Here is an 18,222-nt window from a genome sequence, read left to right on the forward strand (position 1 = left end):
GGAACATTTGACTTTTTTGTGATATACAGTGTAGGTGAAGTTGGTGCACCATACTAAATGTGATATTCAAATACGTTCCAAGCCACATATAAGGACCCAACACTGCATAGACACACCGATACAAGGGAATTATGTCACACTAGATGGCACTGGTGTCACTTTCAATTACCTATGTTGAATTTTCTCGATTTGAATAAACTTTCGAGATGTTTTCCCTCTGAAATTCATAAACATTCAATCATTTTAAGGATCCATACTGTTTGAAGTCTTTGAGAATGAAAAGTTCTTCAGTTCTAACATTTAAAAAATCAGCAATGTGTTTCAATATTCAATAGTGGAAAATCTTGTGCTTTATTTACTGCAATGTTTTATGGTACCAACTAGCCTCTTAGCTGGATTCTTATTACTTTCTGTATTTTATGTGGCAACCAATATATTACTGTTGCTAGATGGATGGCAAATGGCAGCAGCAGGGATCAGGACTATAAGTTATGAAACCTAACCGGCATCGTCTTTCGTAATAAATCTGCCTGCCTCCGGGTAGAACTGACGGCAGGATGGAGCCTGAAGGAGCAGAGGTGTTTAATACTGCCTGCTAATTCTTAGCCTTAAAGTCTTTGTATCGTATTAGCTGCAGGATTAAAGGAAGCTAATTTCAAAGTATTCTAAGTGGTTAAGAGTGGGTGTCCCGCGGATGCCCCCTGAGACACTTCTAGAATTATTTGCTTTGTCTATGCCTTTTTTGTTCTGGTTTCAGCACCATGGATAGCCACCAAATGCTTTGTAAAAGGGAACATAACAACCTTCAGAGCCTTGCATGGCAATCAGTCAAATCCTGATGAGGTACATTCAGAATATATCAGCACATGCCACAAGGCGCCAAACCAATGCTGCACGTTACTTGATGTGTATAGCTATGTAAGCTTTATAAAAAAAACTGAAAAATAACAATGTCCTTGTCACAGACATGTTAGCAAAAGAGTTGACTATTTACATTTGAAGACAATTTAAGCAACATTAGATGTTTCCGGCCACTTATGGCATAAACCCAAAACCGAAAATCACTCTCCTTTTAGTCAAGTTGTGCATAATATGTAACATAAATTACTATGCAGCCTACATAAGTTAAGTATGTTATGTGAGTTAAAATAAGTCCATGTTGGCCCATTGGTTTCACGCAGTACATGAGCATTGTCTTCTTGGACGAAGGTCCTGTACATTTTTCAGACTTTTTGTTTGGTTTGAACAAAAGTACATGGATGCAATAGGCTCCTTTCACAGGCAACCTTCATGGACATTTTTGAGACAGACGCATCTGTAGCACAATAATCCAAACCCTAGTGTCACTTGGCCTCAACCTCATGTGACATCAAGGTGCGAAGGACCCTCCACTCAGCAGAAGCGATGAGACCTCTTATGTGCCTCTCAGAGCTCATTCATTCTGGGAGGTTAGTTCTGCAGCTAATGCTTTGATTTATTTATCATTAAGAGTACTCCCTCTGAATTACCAACTGTAGTCACACTGAGCAAGTGTCATTCGCAGACATATATACTAAATGCATGAGCACGCTCACTGACAGGATGGCTCTCACGCCTGAACGCATTAAGATTGGAGGTGAAATACCTTGAGCCTCAAACGCTTGAAAAGGGAGAGGCTAAGTCACAGACATAAATTTGAGCTTCATCAAACAAGGATAAAACCTTTGCAGGCTTAAACATTTCAAAAACGTTTCAAATTTCAGGCTCGAGCACTTTCAAGTTGACCTTTTTGTAGGTCTTATGCATTGTCAACTATGAGCCTTTTGCTCTGCATTGACGTGGTTTCCTGAAATAACCCGTGGGTACATTTTTAAACGATATACTATTCTTTCTACTTTAAATCTGAATTAGATGCTATGGTAGCAGTAGGCCAGCAATGTTTATCTGTGAATAGACCTCAATATCTCAAACAGCTGTCTGAAAGATCGTCGGGTAGCTGGTCATTCTCTGTATTAGAAGGAGAAACTGCTTCCTTCTCTAGTGGCGTACCCCAGGGGTATATGCTGGATTCTCTACACTTTTGTATCCATACACTCATTTTGAGGCATATTGTCCACAGATGTATTATTTATTTTAACTGCTGTGCAAATGAAACTCCGCTGTACGTCTTGCTGGAAGAATTAAGCATTTTATCGTTGTCTGTCTTATATGATAAAATTCAATGACAATTGCTTTCTATTTAAAACAAGATAACAATTTGGAGGAGTTCACTCGCAATGTAGAAAATAACCAACACAATTTAGCACAGATTAATAAAAAGAGAAGAAACAAATATATACATGTATATTCTTTTAGATGTGTCCCACAGCACGAACCTTCATTTCAGCAGGTTTGTAGAAACGGCGTTCCTTGTCTTCGTTAGCTGTGCGGTAGCCATCCCGGAGGAAACGTTTGAAGCCGTACTTGCCGCGCAGCTTGCGGACGATTTTGTCCAGTGTCTGGCTGTAGAGGGCGTCATCATCTACTGCAAAGGCAGGATAGCTGATGGTTGGAAGCAAGGCTGCGTCTGTGTTCTACCGGGGAAAACACAATAGTCACTTAAACAGGTTATCACCAAAACCGTCAATGTTGGTAAGTTGGTCTGTGTCTTGAGCGTTTTGTAGCATTCCATAGATACCCTGACACCTTTGTTCCTCAATATAGTGATTTCACAATATAGTGATAACCTTAATGCTTTAACATGGCGGCCATATTTGAACAACATCCCCCTTTGCATTGCGCCCAATGTATTGACGCCTCACGAATACACATCACGTTCACTAACTAAGTCAACACTGAAACCTCAGTTTCTGAAAACCTAAATCTGGTAGATGATGAAACAAAACAAGCACATTTATCTAGGAGACAAAAAATGCCAAAACACACAGAATAGTTATTTTTGAAATATACATGTACAGGTGGACTTGGCCTTAAGTTATATTCCTAGGGTTATTAGTATCCATTAACTGATTGATGAATTAGAATGAAACCCTGAGGTAAATCATGGGTGAAAACTATTGGTTGATAATTACCTTTAGCACAAATCTGTATGTTCTAAAGGGCCACAGACGAAGGTGTAGATGCCTTTGAAAACTACTTTTTCAGTTTTGTATCATATCAAATATAGAAAATATACACGCCTGAAAACATTTGAAGTCATCATCTTGAAAACTGCAATGGATTGGTTTTCTTTCTTTTTTCTGATATATTGTAGATTTAACAATTAATCCTTTAATCTAGGAAGACCAGTTTTATAGGTAGTTTACATATTTTGCAGTTGCAATCCTAGTATAAACTGGAACAATCACAAATAATGAATATTAATAAGAATGGAATATTTAGACTTTGCATTTAATCTATGAATCAGTGAAAATGAAAGCTATTAGGCCCCAGCCGCACTGAAAACAGCTATGAATATGAACGTTTTTCCATAGACGGCAGAGCTTCGTAAAGTGAAATACTTGCTTTCCATATTCTGCTTGGACTGTCTTCAAATTGAATACCTGACAAGATAACTTAAGCTATGAAAAAGTTTGTCTGACAACAAAAGGACTAGATTTTGTTAGTTGATTATTAAATGCAGATGTTGTGTTTTCTATTGCAACCTTTTTTACTTTCCACACAACTGCTCAGTTTCTTCCAATCACTTCTTATTCTTCGACTTCTTCCCTCCAGCCTACAACTCCAATGTACATGCTAACTTCCTCTGCAGCTGCGGCTTAAGTAAGATATCAGCCGGCAGAACACATTCAGTACAGATATTGAATGTGTCTTGAATTGTGTATTGAATTCCAATAGTTAGCTGCAGTGTAAGAGATACTGATATTTTTTTAAATGTTATTTTATCTTGTTCTAATAACTTTTAAATTCTATTTTATCATGATTTATCACCACTGTAAAGCGTCTTTGAGCACCTGGAAAAGCGCTTTGAAATGCAATGTATTATTATTATTATTTTATTGATAATTTGCTTGGCTTGACATTATCCCTGTTGGTCTCTCGCTCCTGACGGCACGCCATCCCTCTGGTCCCTTAACGCTATTCTCGCACAACTATTATGCCACTCTCGCCGTTTAATTATACTAATTTTCTTCTAAAGCTGACTCTGGCTATTCTGCCTGACACACTATAAACGGAGAGAGAGATGTGATAATTTAAGTGTCTGCAAGCGTTGGAGTGGAGAAAAGGGAAAGGTTTTGCTACTGCTTTCTCCTCTACCTACTGTACCACTTATTTATTTCACTCCTTTTACCTTCCCTCTAGCTCTGCAGCAACCTGTCTCTTTCCACATCTCCTGTCAAGGCTGCACAACACATGTATAGGCAGTGTAGTGTCGGCACCTTGGGGGACATTTTGATTTGGAATATTGACGTGAAGGGGTAGTTTGTTCGATGTGTATAATTAACCTTTTCTGATATATGCGTGTGAGGCATCTATTTCTGTCTTTGATAAGTGGATTCTTTGTACACAGCTGCTTCACAGAGACTCAAAAAAGGTAAGAAAAGAAGCAGGGTGCATCAACGTATGCAAATCTGGACATATAAAGATAAAGTCACCAGTTCTGATTACAAATTAGAATTGACATCCAATCAAACTTTATTTAAATTGCACTTTTCATAGAGAAAAGGTAACACAAGTGCTTAAAAAAACAATTAAAAATGTTATAATAGCACTACCCCCCCCCCCCCCGGCTTTCCAGGTAAAACACAGACTAACATATAATTTGTGATTAAAACCCATTATTATCAACGCATGTCACAAACACAGGACTGTATAAAACAAGAATACAATTATAGAATAAGAGTACAATTAAAATAAGTCCAGTTTAATAATGGCCAAATTAAAAACGTCTATCTTGAGCTGGCTCTTCAAAGTATAAACAAGAATCTTGTATTTCCTCCGGTTAGGATTAAAAGCCCATTACCATAAGACCTGAGGGTTCTAGAGGGTTCCTAAGCTAAAAGCAAATCTTATAAATAGCTAGGACAACGACCATTAAGACCATAAACATCCTTTTGATGTTATCTTGTGCTTTATCTGCATGTTTTTCAGTTGTCTGTATAGGGGTTTCAGTGGTTGCATAAGAAAGATGGATGGACTCACATGCGAGCGGGACTCCCGGGGCAGGAGGGAACACAGTGTCTGCCTGTTCCTGTTGTGGGCGTCCAGATCCACAAATATCACCGACCACGAACAGCCCTGCAAAACACATCAGCAGAAAGCTTGAACTATTCCCCTGTTACAGGTGCACAACAAAAGCACACAATATTATGTTAGGTACAGTACTGTATGTAAGCACACACACAAATGAACCTCGAAAAAGTCCTATAACTTTAAAATATTTGACAACTGTATTGGCTAAAGCCCCCTCCATCACACCTCCGCACCTTAAAAACACACTCTTTTTGCTGTATGGATATTTTTGGGTTGAACATGTTTTTCAAGTACAGTGTAGGAGTGCTTGTAAAACAGCGAGTCGAGAGTCATGTTATCGCTTCAAAATGTACAAAAAACGAAGTGCTGCTACTACAATGGGGTCTGTCCGCAGTGCACTTTAACAGCTCTGAGAGAGCGGAGGCACCAGGTTTTGCTTTTACTTACTAAAGGAAGTGATCAAGCTTCTAAAAAGCTGGTCCAGTCCACTTCATCCACCCATCAGCAGCTACCTGCTAAGCAGTTTTCAATGTAAGTCAAATGCATTATGTATGATTAGTGCCAGAGTCCACTTTTTCCCTACAAAAAACACACATCCAGCCAAGGCTTTTAGTCAAATCAGCAAGCTTTCACGCCGCAATTTGCATAGTGCAGTGGATTGCCGGCTGTCAATGTGCTGTACTGCAGGCAGCTGTGTGACACGTCAGGGAAATGGCTCTCCTCTGGGAGAATATTCCGGTGTTATAGCAGCAGTGTATGAAAAGACATTCACCTTGGATGTTTCCTTCAGTAAGCTGACATGTTCTTTACCATAACGTACAAACATCTATGTGTATGTAAAATACGTCAGTAGTTTTAACTCGAAAAAAAAATAGAAATCGTTTTTAGTTTTTTCTGCCTTTATTAGCTGCTTTTTGCATATACAACAAAAACCAGAGACACAAAGGTTTATCAAATATGAGCATATACCATATGGTTATAATCAAAACGTGAAGGAAAAACAATGTATAACGAATAACAAACAGATGTAAATTGAATTGAAAGGATCGTCCAGAAAATATCCATTAATATAAAACCCTGTTTCAATCAGTATAACCGTGCTTTAATAACTAACTGCAACAAATGTTTCTATTTTTATTTGATTGAAAAATTTGGAAAAAATGTTTTGTTAAAAAAACAATAATATCTTTAATTTATCATTAATATAGCATTCATAAAAATCTTATCATATAGATTTGGAATGCTTAGAAAAAAACATTGGTCTTTTAAGATTTGCAATGATTTTGTTAAGTAAGCTTTTTAAATAGAGTAATGTCTGAAATGATTCTGTAGACTGCACTGCATTCTCGGTATTACTTTGAATGTGTTTGAATAAAGCAACACATTACAAAAACCAAATGTGCTCTAGAAATGGTTAAATAATATAATTTAATGCCAAAAATGGTCACGGAGAGATTTGAAAATTATGAAAACCATCCTTTATAAATTGTGCCCAAACAACTGCCAATATAAAACAAGAATACATTATATTTTGAAGAATGCATTTTTTGTCCCTTTTGCCACCTCAATTACCCTTTCCAACTACTCTGAGCAGGTAGCGCCGTCCCTCTGTAATCAAAGTGCGGCGGTATAATACAAGTTCATTACGGGCCACCATAATCTATGCCATAAAGCCCTCAATTTCACTGCCATTATTATGGGTTGCTAATAAATGTTGACAGGATGTAGATTATATAATACCTCTTTCAAAGACCATAATGTCCTCAGCTTGACATCGCTTTCTGTGCATTGATGTGCACAAATTAAAATTGATAGATTTATGTCAGCATAGGGAAGACTGTTCGGAACTCACAGGGAAAAAAGGATTGAGTGTGTCCGCTCCAGTATATCCCTGCTCTCCACTGGGTGTGAATTAGATGACAACCGGAGATAGAAAGTGGAACCTGTGAGGGTTTGTCTGGCCGTTTGTTCACAGCTCTGTGAATCTAATCGCTGGCATTGAAAGGGAAAGACTTCCACTTATCGGGATACATTTACCCACGTTTTGTACGGAAGAGCTGCGATCCTAACAAACATCATTTTTAGGTTTCCCAACCACATTGTCTCTGACCCCAACCGAGTCCTGAACAGGGGATATGAAATGTTACCATCAACTCGGAGATACAGGGTCCAACGGTTAAGTAAAGTTAGGCTGAAGAAATCACTTTCCTGTAGTGTGTTATATAGCTTTGTGTGCATGTACATGGTCTACAAAGGCTAACATCTAAAAAGTTTCTCTCCCACACACTCTACCCCTTGCCTGGAAAGCCTCTATTGGACTCCTTTGTTTACTTTACTTACATAGTGAAATCACATGGAAACATGTCACCATAGAGACACAAAATACAAATATGAACCTGACAATTAAAGGGTCTTGAAAATAGTGTCTTCAGTGATTGGAATCGTATTTTAAATGTCTGTTTCCTTGTATCTTGTCTTAATATTTTTCCTTCAATTCAATTCAAAACCTTTATGTATCCAGGTAAAGTCCCATTGAGATCAATGATCTCTTCTTCAAGGGAGACCTGCAATGTCCTTGTCAATGTTTCAAAGGAACTGCTTTGATGGGTAAGGGATCATGACAAATTAAACTTCACCAAACTGAGTGCAGTCCGTCCATTCATGCAGCACAAAGGCTACATTGGACACACACCCGCAAGAGTCCACAGCCGGTGTGTTAAATGCGCTAACAGAGTTTTTAACGTGTTGTATGTTCCGGTTAAAGGGGTTGTGGGAGTTACACTTGTGAGGATGAGAGTCAGCTGGGAAATCAAGATTGATAGAGATCATTAACAGGCGACGGGCTGGCTTGTAGCACTTCCATTCCCACAGGAGGACAGGAGACTGGCCCCACACAGCATGGGTCATAAAGCAGCTACCTCTATAAATTGATTCTTTCAACAAGCAGAGCTTGATGACAAAATCCATTTGCAGGCACTTTTAAACCCTCATTTTGCAGTGGATCAGGGGAGAAAAACAAACAGAGACTTTATTATACACTCTACTGACGGCCCTTCATGTTGATCAGATAAATACTCAAATGCAGTGTAAGGCCAGAGAAGCTGGATAAAAGCCAAGTAGAGAAAAAGAAGAAAAGATCAAAGGAAAGCAGGATTGCTATGTGCACTGCTTCATTGTCCAATCCATTAGCAGACGTAATGGATGTCCCTGTTTTTTCTTTCTCCCACACAAGCAGGAAAACAAGATATCTACTTGTGGACATTTTGAGGGAGATTCTGAGAAAGACTGGCGACAAACATGAACTGTGGCCATTGATCAAAGTCTGCTGAGCCCAACACAAACATTCTAAATGAATCTCCGGATGGTCGAGCACCCACTTGAGGAAATGGCCTAGCATTGATGACAACAGCACTAATTATGCTGATGATGTGTACTTGGTAAATCAGCAGTGGTTTTTTTATGAATGCAGCTGCTGACTCAGGTTGCAAGCATCAATCATATCTATCTGATGGATGGAGCTATAATGGGCCTCTGTGGAATAGAATCAGAAAAGGATGTACTTCTATAATGTGATCTTCTGCCATGTGACCCGATGAGACAGACTCAAGTACATGCATCTCTTGGGACTTGTATGAGGAGTTTGTGAATTATTCAAATACCTGGTTTCCGAACAGGTTGAACCCATTGATGGCCTCCAGAGCAGCTTTAGCCAGGCCCACAGAGCTGTGAAGAAAAATAAACATTAAGGATTACATTAGACATTTTTCAAATAACCACCAATTTGTCTACATTTGTACAAAGTATATTACATTACGCTTTATCGTACATTTCATGCATTCAACCATTAGGATACTTTTGCAGTTCCGGCAAGTACAGTGAAGTTACAGTAGCTTCAAATAAGCAAAACTACTTTAAGTGCTACATTTACCTTTTGATCTTAATGGCCAAAAACTATGCATGACGAGTGAAAAATATGGAATTTTAGAGCAGGTTTAATATTTATTTTTTTAAGATAAAAACATTCCTTTTCACTCCAACTGTGATCTCATCCACTCTAACTCTAAGCCTTCCAAAACACATGAATACAAATATTAAAAAAGGGAAGACATTTCACTGATATCGATACACTGTACAAATATATATGTTGATGTCATCATGGTGAGTCAAAGACGTGAATGACGCAAATTAAGTCAAATATAATTCAAATGAAATGCAGAGACTCTCCTTACATTGCTGAATCAGAAATGTAAGAAAACATTATTGAAGCGGTCTGTTGGCACCATCCTATGGTTGGCACCTGCAAATAATCTTATATGCTGCTGAGTTCATATCATTTTGAAATGACAAAGTATGTAGATATCTATAGTTATCTATGTGTATTGACAATAACCTTCTTCTTCTAGAAGACGTTATTTTGAGAGTTGATTGAGCAGAGTTAGCATAGCCCTGTTCGATACAAAAATATTCAGGAAACAAACATTTTAAAAGGTGTATGCTTCAGACCAGGGGTCTCCAACCTTTTTTAGGATGAGAGCTACTTTAAAAAAATAAAAACAAGTCGGGGGCTACTTTTACTCCTCTTTTTTTGTTTTTTGCAGTGTATATATTTAGCACATTTTAACATTATTATATGCTTACCTTTAAGCTGTGTGTGCTGTTAGGGTCTGTGGGACCCGTTTTCAGTGTTTACTAAAAGAACATGTATGCAATTTAATTATTGTAACCTGCTTTATTTGGGGGTGGACCTCACATCCTCTAGGGGGGTCCAGGGGCATGCAACCCCAGGAAGATGTTTTTTAAATGTTGAAGTGAAATGCATCAATCTGGTGCACTTTGAGCACAACATGAATTTATGGATACAGCTCTCAACACTCATATTAAAGAGAGCTGTATACTTTTCAATAATCCAAACATCTTTAGAATATGATCTCCAATAACAAATCCTTTAAACTTGTTTCTTCTTTTGTGTATTTTTTACATTTATTCTTTTGTGTATTTTTTACATTTTGGATTTGCTTGACGAGCTATTTTTAGAACATGCGCCACGGGCGACTCACGTTGCCCCCGCGGGCACCGTGTTGGCTACCCCTGCTTCAGACAGATTAAAAAATGCATGCGTTTAGTTTTTTTTTTACCAATTGGCCTTATGGTGTTTTTATTCTAGAATGTTATTGATAATTGTATTGCAATTAAATCACAGCAATATTAATTGGTTTCATTTCGCTGTAGTAAAGATTGATTCAGCCATAGGAAAAAACTAAAATAATCCCGCTGTCAAACTCGTGCGGATAACACGTGGCAGAACTTTGCTCGTGTTTGCGGTGAACAAAGCATGGACAACAATTGTGGTTCTTAGATGGAAACCATAAGTGTCTTTCAATTGTCAGAAGCCCCTCCCCCCCATTTAGAATCACACTGGAATCACAAGCGTTTCTGTAAGGATTCAGTGGAGCTGAAAGGTCCTAAGATTGTGGTCTACTGTAGATAATGGATCTCTTTTATAAAAACCTTGTAGGGAATTTCACACTTGCTGGCTACTATGATTGCAATGCAGACTAAATGTAAATCCATTTCTCTGTCATTTTGTTTCCCTTTCTTCCTCGCCAAGATTTCCCTAGAACATAAAAACAGGGGGAAAAATTGAAGGGATTGTAAGAGAGCTCTGCATGAGTAATTATGTGAAAAATATTACACCAAAAACGGCCAGTACTGGTCTGCATGGGTGTCAACTCCTCACATAGAGATAGAAGAGATGTAATGATTGCTGGGGAAACAGGAAAAGGTGGTACCAGGAAACAGCATTGTAATGCAACTGTTTCAGTTGACAGTTGGAGGTAAAGAATTGGATGATGAAAATGTAGCTGTAGACTGGGAGTCTATGAGCTCACAATGTAGAGTTACCAACAATACTCCTAACTCCTACAGTAAATGTGCTTGCATGCAGTGACTCATATGGCAATTGAGGCCATACTGGGTTAATAACTTCAAATGATTCCATTTGTGTCCAATTTCCCATCGGTAGTTGTTTGATCCATTGTTATTATTAAAATAACGACGAGAGTAGATTTACAGTCTTAGAACTAGATTCTGACACAGGTCCTTTCAAGACATTTCTCATGGATTAATCATTGAAACTGTGTTGTGGATATCGAAACTCCAATATGCCAACCAATGAAGGGCAACTGTGGCTGAGATACTGCGGTCCTCTTTCGATTGGAATGTTGTCGACAAGTTTGAAAACATGTCGATGTATCCTTGAGCGAGATACCTTATCTTATCTCTCCCGATGGCATGGTCAACGGTGTGTGAGTGTGTGTTAATGTTAGCTTCCCTGGGCAGGTGGCACATTGCTCTGTATGAATGGGTGAAGGATGACTTGTACAATTTAAAAACGCTTTGAGCGGTCCTACAGATGGGTAAAGTGCTATATAAATACAGTCCATTTACCATTTACTGTTTACCAAAATGTCATAATTTCCATTACTCCATTCCTATTAGACATTTGTGGAAAGCATCATAATTAGCATATGAATGGTCACCTTCGGTCATTGCTATTTTTAGTGTGGAGGCCAAAAAACAACTGAACCAATTAACCTGTAACTTAGAATGCCCTTAAAGTTCGGGGCCCTTGGGAAATCACCTTCTTAGCCCGGTTGGAAAACCACTATTGATTATAAAATGACATACAATCAATTAGTAGAAGTAGTATGAGTTACAGAATAACATTAATAATACAGAGTGTAGGATAGTACAGTCCGAAAAGTGTTTTTCTGGTAAAATGATGATTGATTCATCATGAGTTGAGATATTTAAAGACAATCAGCTGCTATGACATTAGATACACCACTTTAAATAAAACACTCCAGTCTAGCCATTTGACTGGGTGTGATGATAAACACAAGGTCTTTCTCTGCCAATTGGCACTGTGGTACTTGAAATGACTCGATTTGTTAATTTACGCAGATCTTGTCGAACACTTTGGAGTCTGCATACAGCATGGTTATCGGTATGACGCAATCACATGTATGAGCTAGCTCACTAATTGTGAAAACCCAAAGCATGACCTGGATGGCAGGCTTATTCACAAAATCAAATGTGTAATCTTCTCTTCAGATATCTTGGCAAGCTGCTGCCAATAGCCTTGGATCGTTGGAGGAAGAAAAACAAATGCTTCACAGAGATAAGCAAAGGCAGAAATTGAGGATCATTATCGAGGCACTGAGGGAGGAGAGGGACGCTGGTTCGACCTTGGATGATAAATCAGTTAGAAGAAGCATGTGACAAAAACTCTCTGAGTTCCAGTTGCGTGGCGTAAAAATGTGAGGAAGCCAATAATCAATGTCCTTTTTTGTGGGGGGGGGTTATGTAATGACGTAACCAGATTAGTTATTACAGCGCCCGGTATCATTGTACACACATTTGTATCATACAAATGTCATATATAATGACTGTTTGCGTATACTGCTTAGAAAACCAAGGTGGTGCAGTGCAAGTGAAATGTTCTGTAATGCACGAGTCAACACGTTCCATGCTCTTTTGAGAGGTCTGATGTACAAATTCATCTGTCGATTGAATGTTTCTCATAACTCTGTCATTATGCTGCTTTCAAATCCGTGTCTCAGTGCTGTACGATACCAGTCACCTCTGTGGAAACATTGGTATGGCTGCCTTTTTTTAGTTTGTATTTGAGTGTTGTATGTTTTGTAATAATGGACCAAGAGTCTCTTTAAATAAAGATGATGATGATGATGATACAGATGCAGGACTTGCGCATGCCTGTATAACCCACAGGTCCGCAAGCATTAATTGATGCAGCCAACCCCCCACCCAAATGCATAACCAGCCGCTTAATGCGCAGTGCAGATTCGGTAATGAATACAAAATAAGCATTCATTCACAAACTAAATCAGGAGACCTTTGAAGTTTTACGTTCACATCACAGTATCAGTAGGCTATGTGTATGAAACTGCACCTGCCCTTCCCTCTCACACACGGCAAGTGCAGCAGCAGTCCTCGTCTCTGTAATTAGCTCAGTCCTTAGTCCAAAAGTAAAAAAGCAGCGAAAGTTTCCAAAAATTATGTTTTACTAAATACTCTACACCTCCACCCTCCATAACTGCACTTGCTAATGTTGCTACTTGCTAACAGCGGTGATGACAGCACGAAGTTGATGCGATTTGCCAGAGGGCAAGTGGCTTCCCTTGGCATGGCCCTGACTAATCACAGGTTGGCAGGGGCATGACGGTAGCCTCATCTGATTGGTGAATCCCTCAATTTTTTTTCACCAAGGGAAGCCAATTTCGGCTGGCCTCCTCTGGCAACAGTGAGTGCAATATACTATTTCACCATAACATCTAGAGGGGTGCTGTTTCCCTCTTTGTAAAATACTCAATGAGAATGGGGAAGAGATGGCAGCAACACACGGCACAGAAGAATTACCGAAACTAAACAAGTGTTTTTTTTATTTATTAAAATTAAAACTACAGTCCGAAAAGGAGAAAACGCCACTGCTGAGTTCACTGGCTGATTGAAGTGCTTCTGTTTCAGGATATGGTGCAACATCCTAATATTCACAGCAGATCAAGTTCAGAGTGTTGATTTTTCCTTTACTACAAGGACTTTTGGAGAGATCGCCATCAAGGCCCTTTCCATTGGTGTACAATTATATTTGTATCAGACAGTGCAACACCCTTCAACGTAGGGTACGTGCTACTTGACCATCAGCTGAAGTCTTTGCGGCGTGTTCCATTGCGACTGTTAGCCAAGACGCAGAGACGTGAGGCGACAACAGTCTTGTTCCGTCGGGACGTGTTCTTTGGTGTCAGTTTGGTGTGTAGGCCCCTTTACTTGTTAGACGCTTTTATCCAAAGCGACTTACATACTCAATACTGTGGGCAATCCCCACAGGAGCAATTGGGGGTGAATTGTCTTACCTCTGAATTGTAGTTTTTTTGTAGCTTTTTCAACAGAGGAACGTAACGGCTTTATCTTTATGGGACAGTAATTGCCCTAACCTTTCACACTCAAGAATGCCATTAAAACACCTTGAGGATTATGTGCTACTTCAAAGAGCTAATACACGGATAACAGACCTTAAGGAGGACATCCGACGGCTTTCAGACAAGCTGAAAGAAAAAGAGTCTCTCGTGTCCGGTCTCATGGAGGTGGCATCGGTGCAGTCTAAACAGCTTGCCTCGTTCAATGCAACTATCCATGACACAGTTCTGTGGGATCCTTCCACCTGTCCACGGCCTTCCGACTGCTCGACACCTGGCCATCAGCAGTCGTGGTCTGAGGTGGTGCGCAGGAGCCTATTGAATGGGGTGACTTCACCGCCTCGCCTCGTCTGATGATCCGGTCCATCCAGCTGATGCTCCCGCGGCACTGACCCGTCCAGATCTGCACCCTGCCAACACTGCAACTTCTGCGCCGGTAGCCTGACAGCGTTTGTGCTGCTTCCGAGGCCACTGTGGAGTCAACTTGGCGTCCTTCATCCCGTCTGGCGACCTCCGCTTCACGTCATAAACTCCTCAAAGAAGCCGTGCTGAGACACTCGGGAAGTTTTCCGGGCCCTGAGCCGGCAAGGAAGTCCTCTCCCAGCCCGGCTGTTACTGTCTCACCACAACACTCTCCTGCTCGGTCACCACATCCTCAATCACCGGCACCTCCTCGTCCCCTTTTTTACCCAACCACATTAATAATCGGGGATTCCATAACCGGAAACATCCGATTCTTCAATGCAGCCACACGCTGCCTTCCTGGAGCCACAGTCCCGGTCATCCTGGATAGACTCCTGGGGCTGCTGCACTCACTCCCATCCTCTGTCAATCGACTAATTGTCCACGTTGGGTCGAATGATACAGCCCACCAGCAGTCGGAGCTGACAAAAAAACATTTTGAAAAACGTTGTAATCTTCTACGGAGCTGTGAAAAGTCGGTTTTTATTTCAGGTCCGATCCCAACGCTGGCCTGCGGAGTAGGGCGTTTTAGTAGGATCCTCAGCCTCCACACTTGGCTCTAATCCGCCTGCAGAGCTCACAATTTAGGTCTTATTGACAATTTAATCTATTTTGGGACCGACCCTCCCTCTTCGGCACTGATGGAATCCACCCCAGCAGGTTGGGTAGCCGCATGCTAGCAGCTAACATGCAGCACGCTTGGTATGTTGGTGTTTTTCCTAATGATATCAGCGACCATTGCACTATTGCTTGCGTTAGGAGCACTAAGTTGCCCAAAGCCAAGGGCCTTATTGTGCTCAGGTGCTGCTTCAAACACTTATCTGAGCAGGCTTTCCTACACGATCTGGCCGAGGTTAAATGGCACTTCATAACGTTAATTCCATCTGTCGATGTTGCCGTCCAATTTTTTATTGATCACTTTTCATCGATTATTAATAGACATGCCCCCCTTAGAAAATTCAGAGTTAAGAATAGGAACACTCCATGGTTTACTAGAGAACTATCTGATCTCATTCATGATCGAAATAAGCAATGGTCCTTAGCTAGAAAGTCTAACACTAGTGATGACTGGCTTCTTTTTCGTGTCCTCAGAAATAAATGTTCAGCCCTTATTAAAAAAGCTAAAGCTGATTACTATCTGAGCTTAACCACTGATTGTTTTATTGACCATTCTAAATTATGGAAAACAATTAAATCACTTCAGAACAAGAAGGTTTCTAGTTTCCCACAAAAACTGAAGGTCAGTGAATCTTTTATTTTAGATTCAGATGGTATGTCTAACGCCTTTGATGCTCACTTCAAAAAGGCCGGTCACATTTTTGATGAGCAAAGTCATGACTCTCTAAATGGTCGTACTCACAGCCCTAGTCAACTCCCCTGTTTTTTGATTTCGCTTATTTCTCGGTCTCTGAAGTCTTACACGGTTTGCACTCAATTGATCCTAAAAAGTCTGCCGGGCCTGACGGCCTCGACCCGTTCTTTAAAAAAAATTGCAGTTAAGATTATAGCACAACCAGTAACTGATATTTGTAATCTCTCCCTGTCCACTCACACACTGCCAGCTGTGTGGAAGCAAGCTCTTGTATCGCCCCTCTTGAAAGCTGGTGATCCCACAGAGTTGAATAACTATCGTCCTATCTCAAATCTTTCTGTGTTATCAAAGATTCTTGAGTCCCTAGTTTTAAATGCACACAACATCCTTAACCCTATGCAATCTGGATTCAGATCAAAGCACAGCACTGTGACTGCCAGTCTGAAAGTCTTAGACGATATTAAGGCTGCTTTGGATACAACAAATATGAGTCTTAATTCTACGTTCTTTCATCAACATTTCCAACTGTTTGTTATTGCATTTGCTTTGATATTTAAAAAGAAAATACAAATATGACTAATTCTGAAATTTATTTTATGGATTCAATTGAACAGTCAGCTCTGATAAAGTCATTAAACATTGCACTGAAGTAATTAATAATGTGAAAGGCATCCAGTTAAATTAAAATACAGAGAAAAGCTGTATAAGTAAAATACATTGCATATAAACCTTGTTTCAAGGCAGGCATTCAAAATTAAAATGACTTCAAAGCTAATTCCCTTTCTGCTGATATGGTCAATAATTAGTGTTTTCATAGATGAAAAATACCAAACTTGTTCCACCTCTTCTTAAACACAGGAGAGAAAACCATTTAGATCTACCTGTATTATTCTATTTTCGCTCGTATTTAGTTGTATTTTCTTGGCTTTTTAGTGACTGTTTTGAAAATGTATGTAAATGTAGTTTCAATGTGTCTCTTTTCACAATGTCTGAATGCTTTTTCTTTTTTGCAAAGCACTTTTAATTGCAAAGTTGTTGAAATGTGCTAAATAACCTTGTCTTACCTTGCCTAGAATAGACTTAGATACAATAGATCACCAGATCGTACATGTTGCCTCTCAGGGCCTCCGTACATACATAGCTAGATTGATAACTACAGTGATGTACAGCTGTTGACAGAGATAAGAGAAGGGATGTTACAAATATGCCACCCCTGAAAAGTGTTGACTTGGTCCCAGCCTGTAACTCATACCATGCAAACTATATCAATTCATTTATTTTGTATTTTCTTTGTGTTTCACTGAGTTTTGACTGACCTGGAATGCAGCTCAGTGCTTCCGTTGTTGTATTTGCTGCCTCGCTCCCACATGCCGTAGTCAGGAACTCTGTAGGCTCTCTCCACACAGAACACCAAGTTCTGGATGAAGGAAACCTGCACACAGAACACACACTTCAAACACAGCAACGCATGGAACATTAAGAATGGATCCACGCAAACATGCAATCATAGATCCAGGGCTGCGTTTCCACACACACAGCCTAACACACAATTACATACGTATACAGTACCAAGTGACCTTTGATATTGATCTGGGGTGAAGGGTGTCTCATTATATGGGTTAGTAAAACGGACAAGAAAGCTGATTCCTCATCAAGGCTGAAGGTCAAAGTGTCCCTGCAGCGTAGACACGGTGTAATTAAGTCGTAGAGTGTGACACTATGTGCGGCTGGAGCTCCATTGGCTTGTCAACTGCCCATGACACGACACTAAATCGACACATATGGACCTAAACGGCCATTTGAAGCTCAAGTTTAAACATCAGCGCTTCGCACATTAATTACAGACTGTCCTTGATTCCACCACCAAACACAATGAATGGTTATTAAGGGGTTTGTCGTATCTATAAATCAGGCTTGCACCGGCTGCGGATGTCAAATCTATAAGCACATCTAAAAAAAAAAAAAAAAAGAAGCGAAAAGAGAGAGAATGTGCGATGACTTAAAGGCCTTGAATCATTAAAAAGACTGTATGTGTGTGTGGGTTTGACTGATGGGAGATTTAATCTGAAATGACAAAGTAGAGGGGAGAAAAGAGAGGCAGATAGAACCTGTGTAGGACTTAAATAGGACATTCTCTGAAGGGAAGAATGAGAATCTTCTCTTATTTGGGGCTTTAGGAACGTCGTGATCAACGAGGGGAAACTTTTTAGTATCTTAATGGTATCTTAATGAATATTACTGCCCTCCAGCTAAAAACAAGAATATCCATCTCGCTACAAC

At 39.9% G+C, this 18,222-nt stretch overlaps 1 protein-coding gene across 3 annotated transcripts in view; it reads right to left on the reverse strand.

Moving 5' to 3' along the window:
• Positions 1–18,222, reverse strand: part of phkb (phosphorylase kinase, beta) — a 200,326-nt gene that overhangs the window by 138,775 nt on the left and 43,329 nt on the right. For all 3 annotated transcript variants that reach the window (XM_034105177.1, XM_034105160.1, XM_034105169.1), the window contains 4 exons: positions 17,259–17,374; positions 8,832–8,895; positions 5,122–5,217; positions 2,355–2,552 (listed from right to left, as the gene is read on the reverse strand). In XM_034105177.1, coding sequence (XP_033961068.1) covers positions 2,355–2,552; positions 5,122–5,217; positions 8,832–8,895; positions 17,259–17,374 — 474 coding nt within the window. The remainder of the gene's footprint in view (positions 1–2,354; positions 2,553–5,121; positions 5,218–8,831; positions 8,896–17,258; positions 17,375–18,222) is intronic.

The sequence above is a fragment of the Pseudochaenichthys georgianus genome, chromosome 3 (assembly GCF_902827115.2).
Source record: "Pseudochaenichthys georgianus chromosome 3, fPseGeo1.2, whole genome shotgun sequence".
NCBI lineage: Eukaryota > Metazoa > Chordata > Actinopteri > Perciformes > Channichthyidae > Pseudochaenichthys > Pseudochaenichthys georgianus.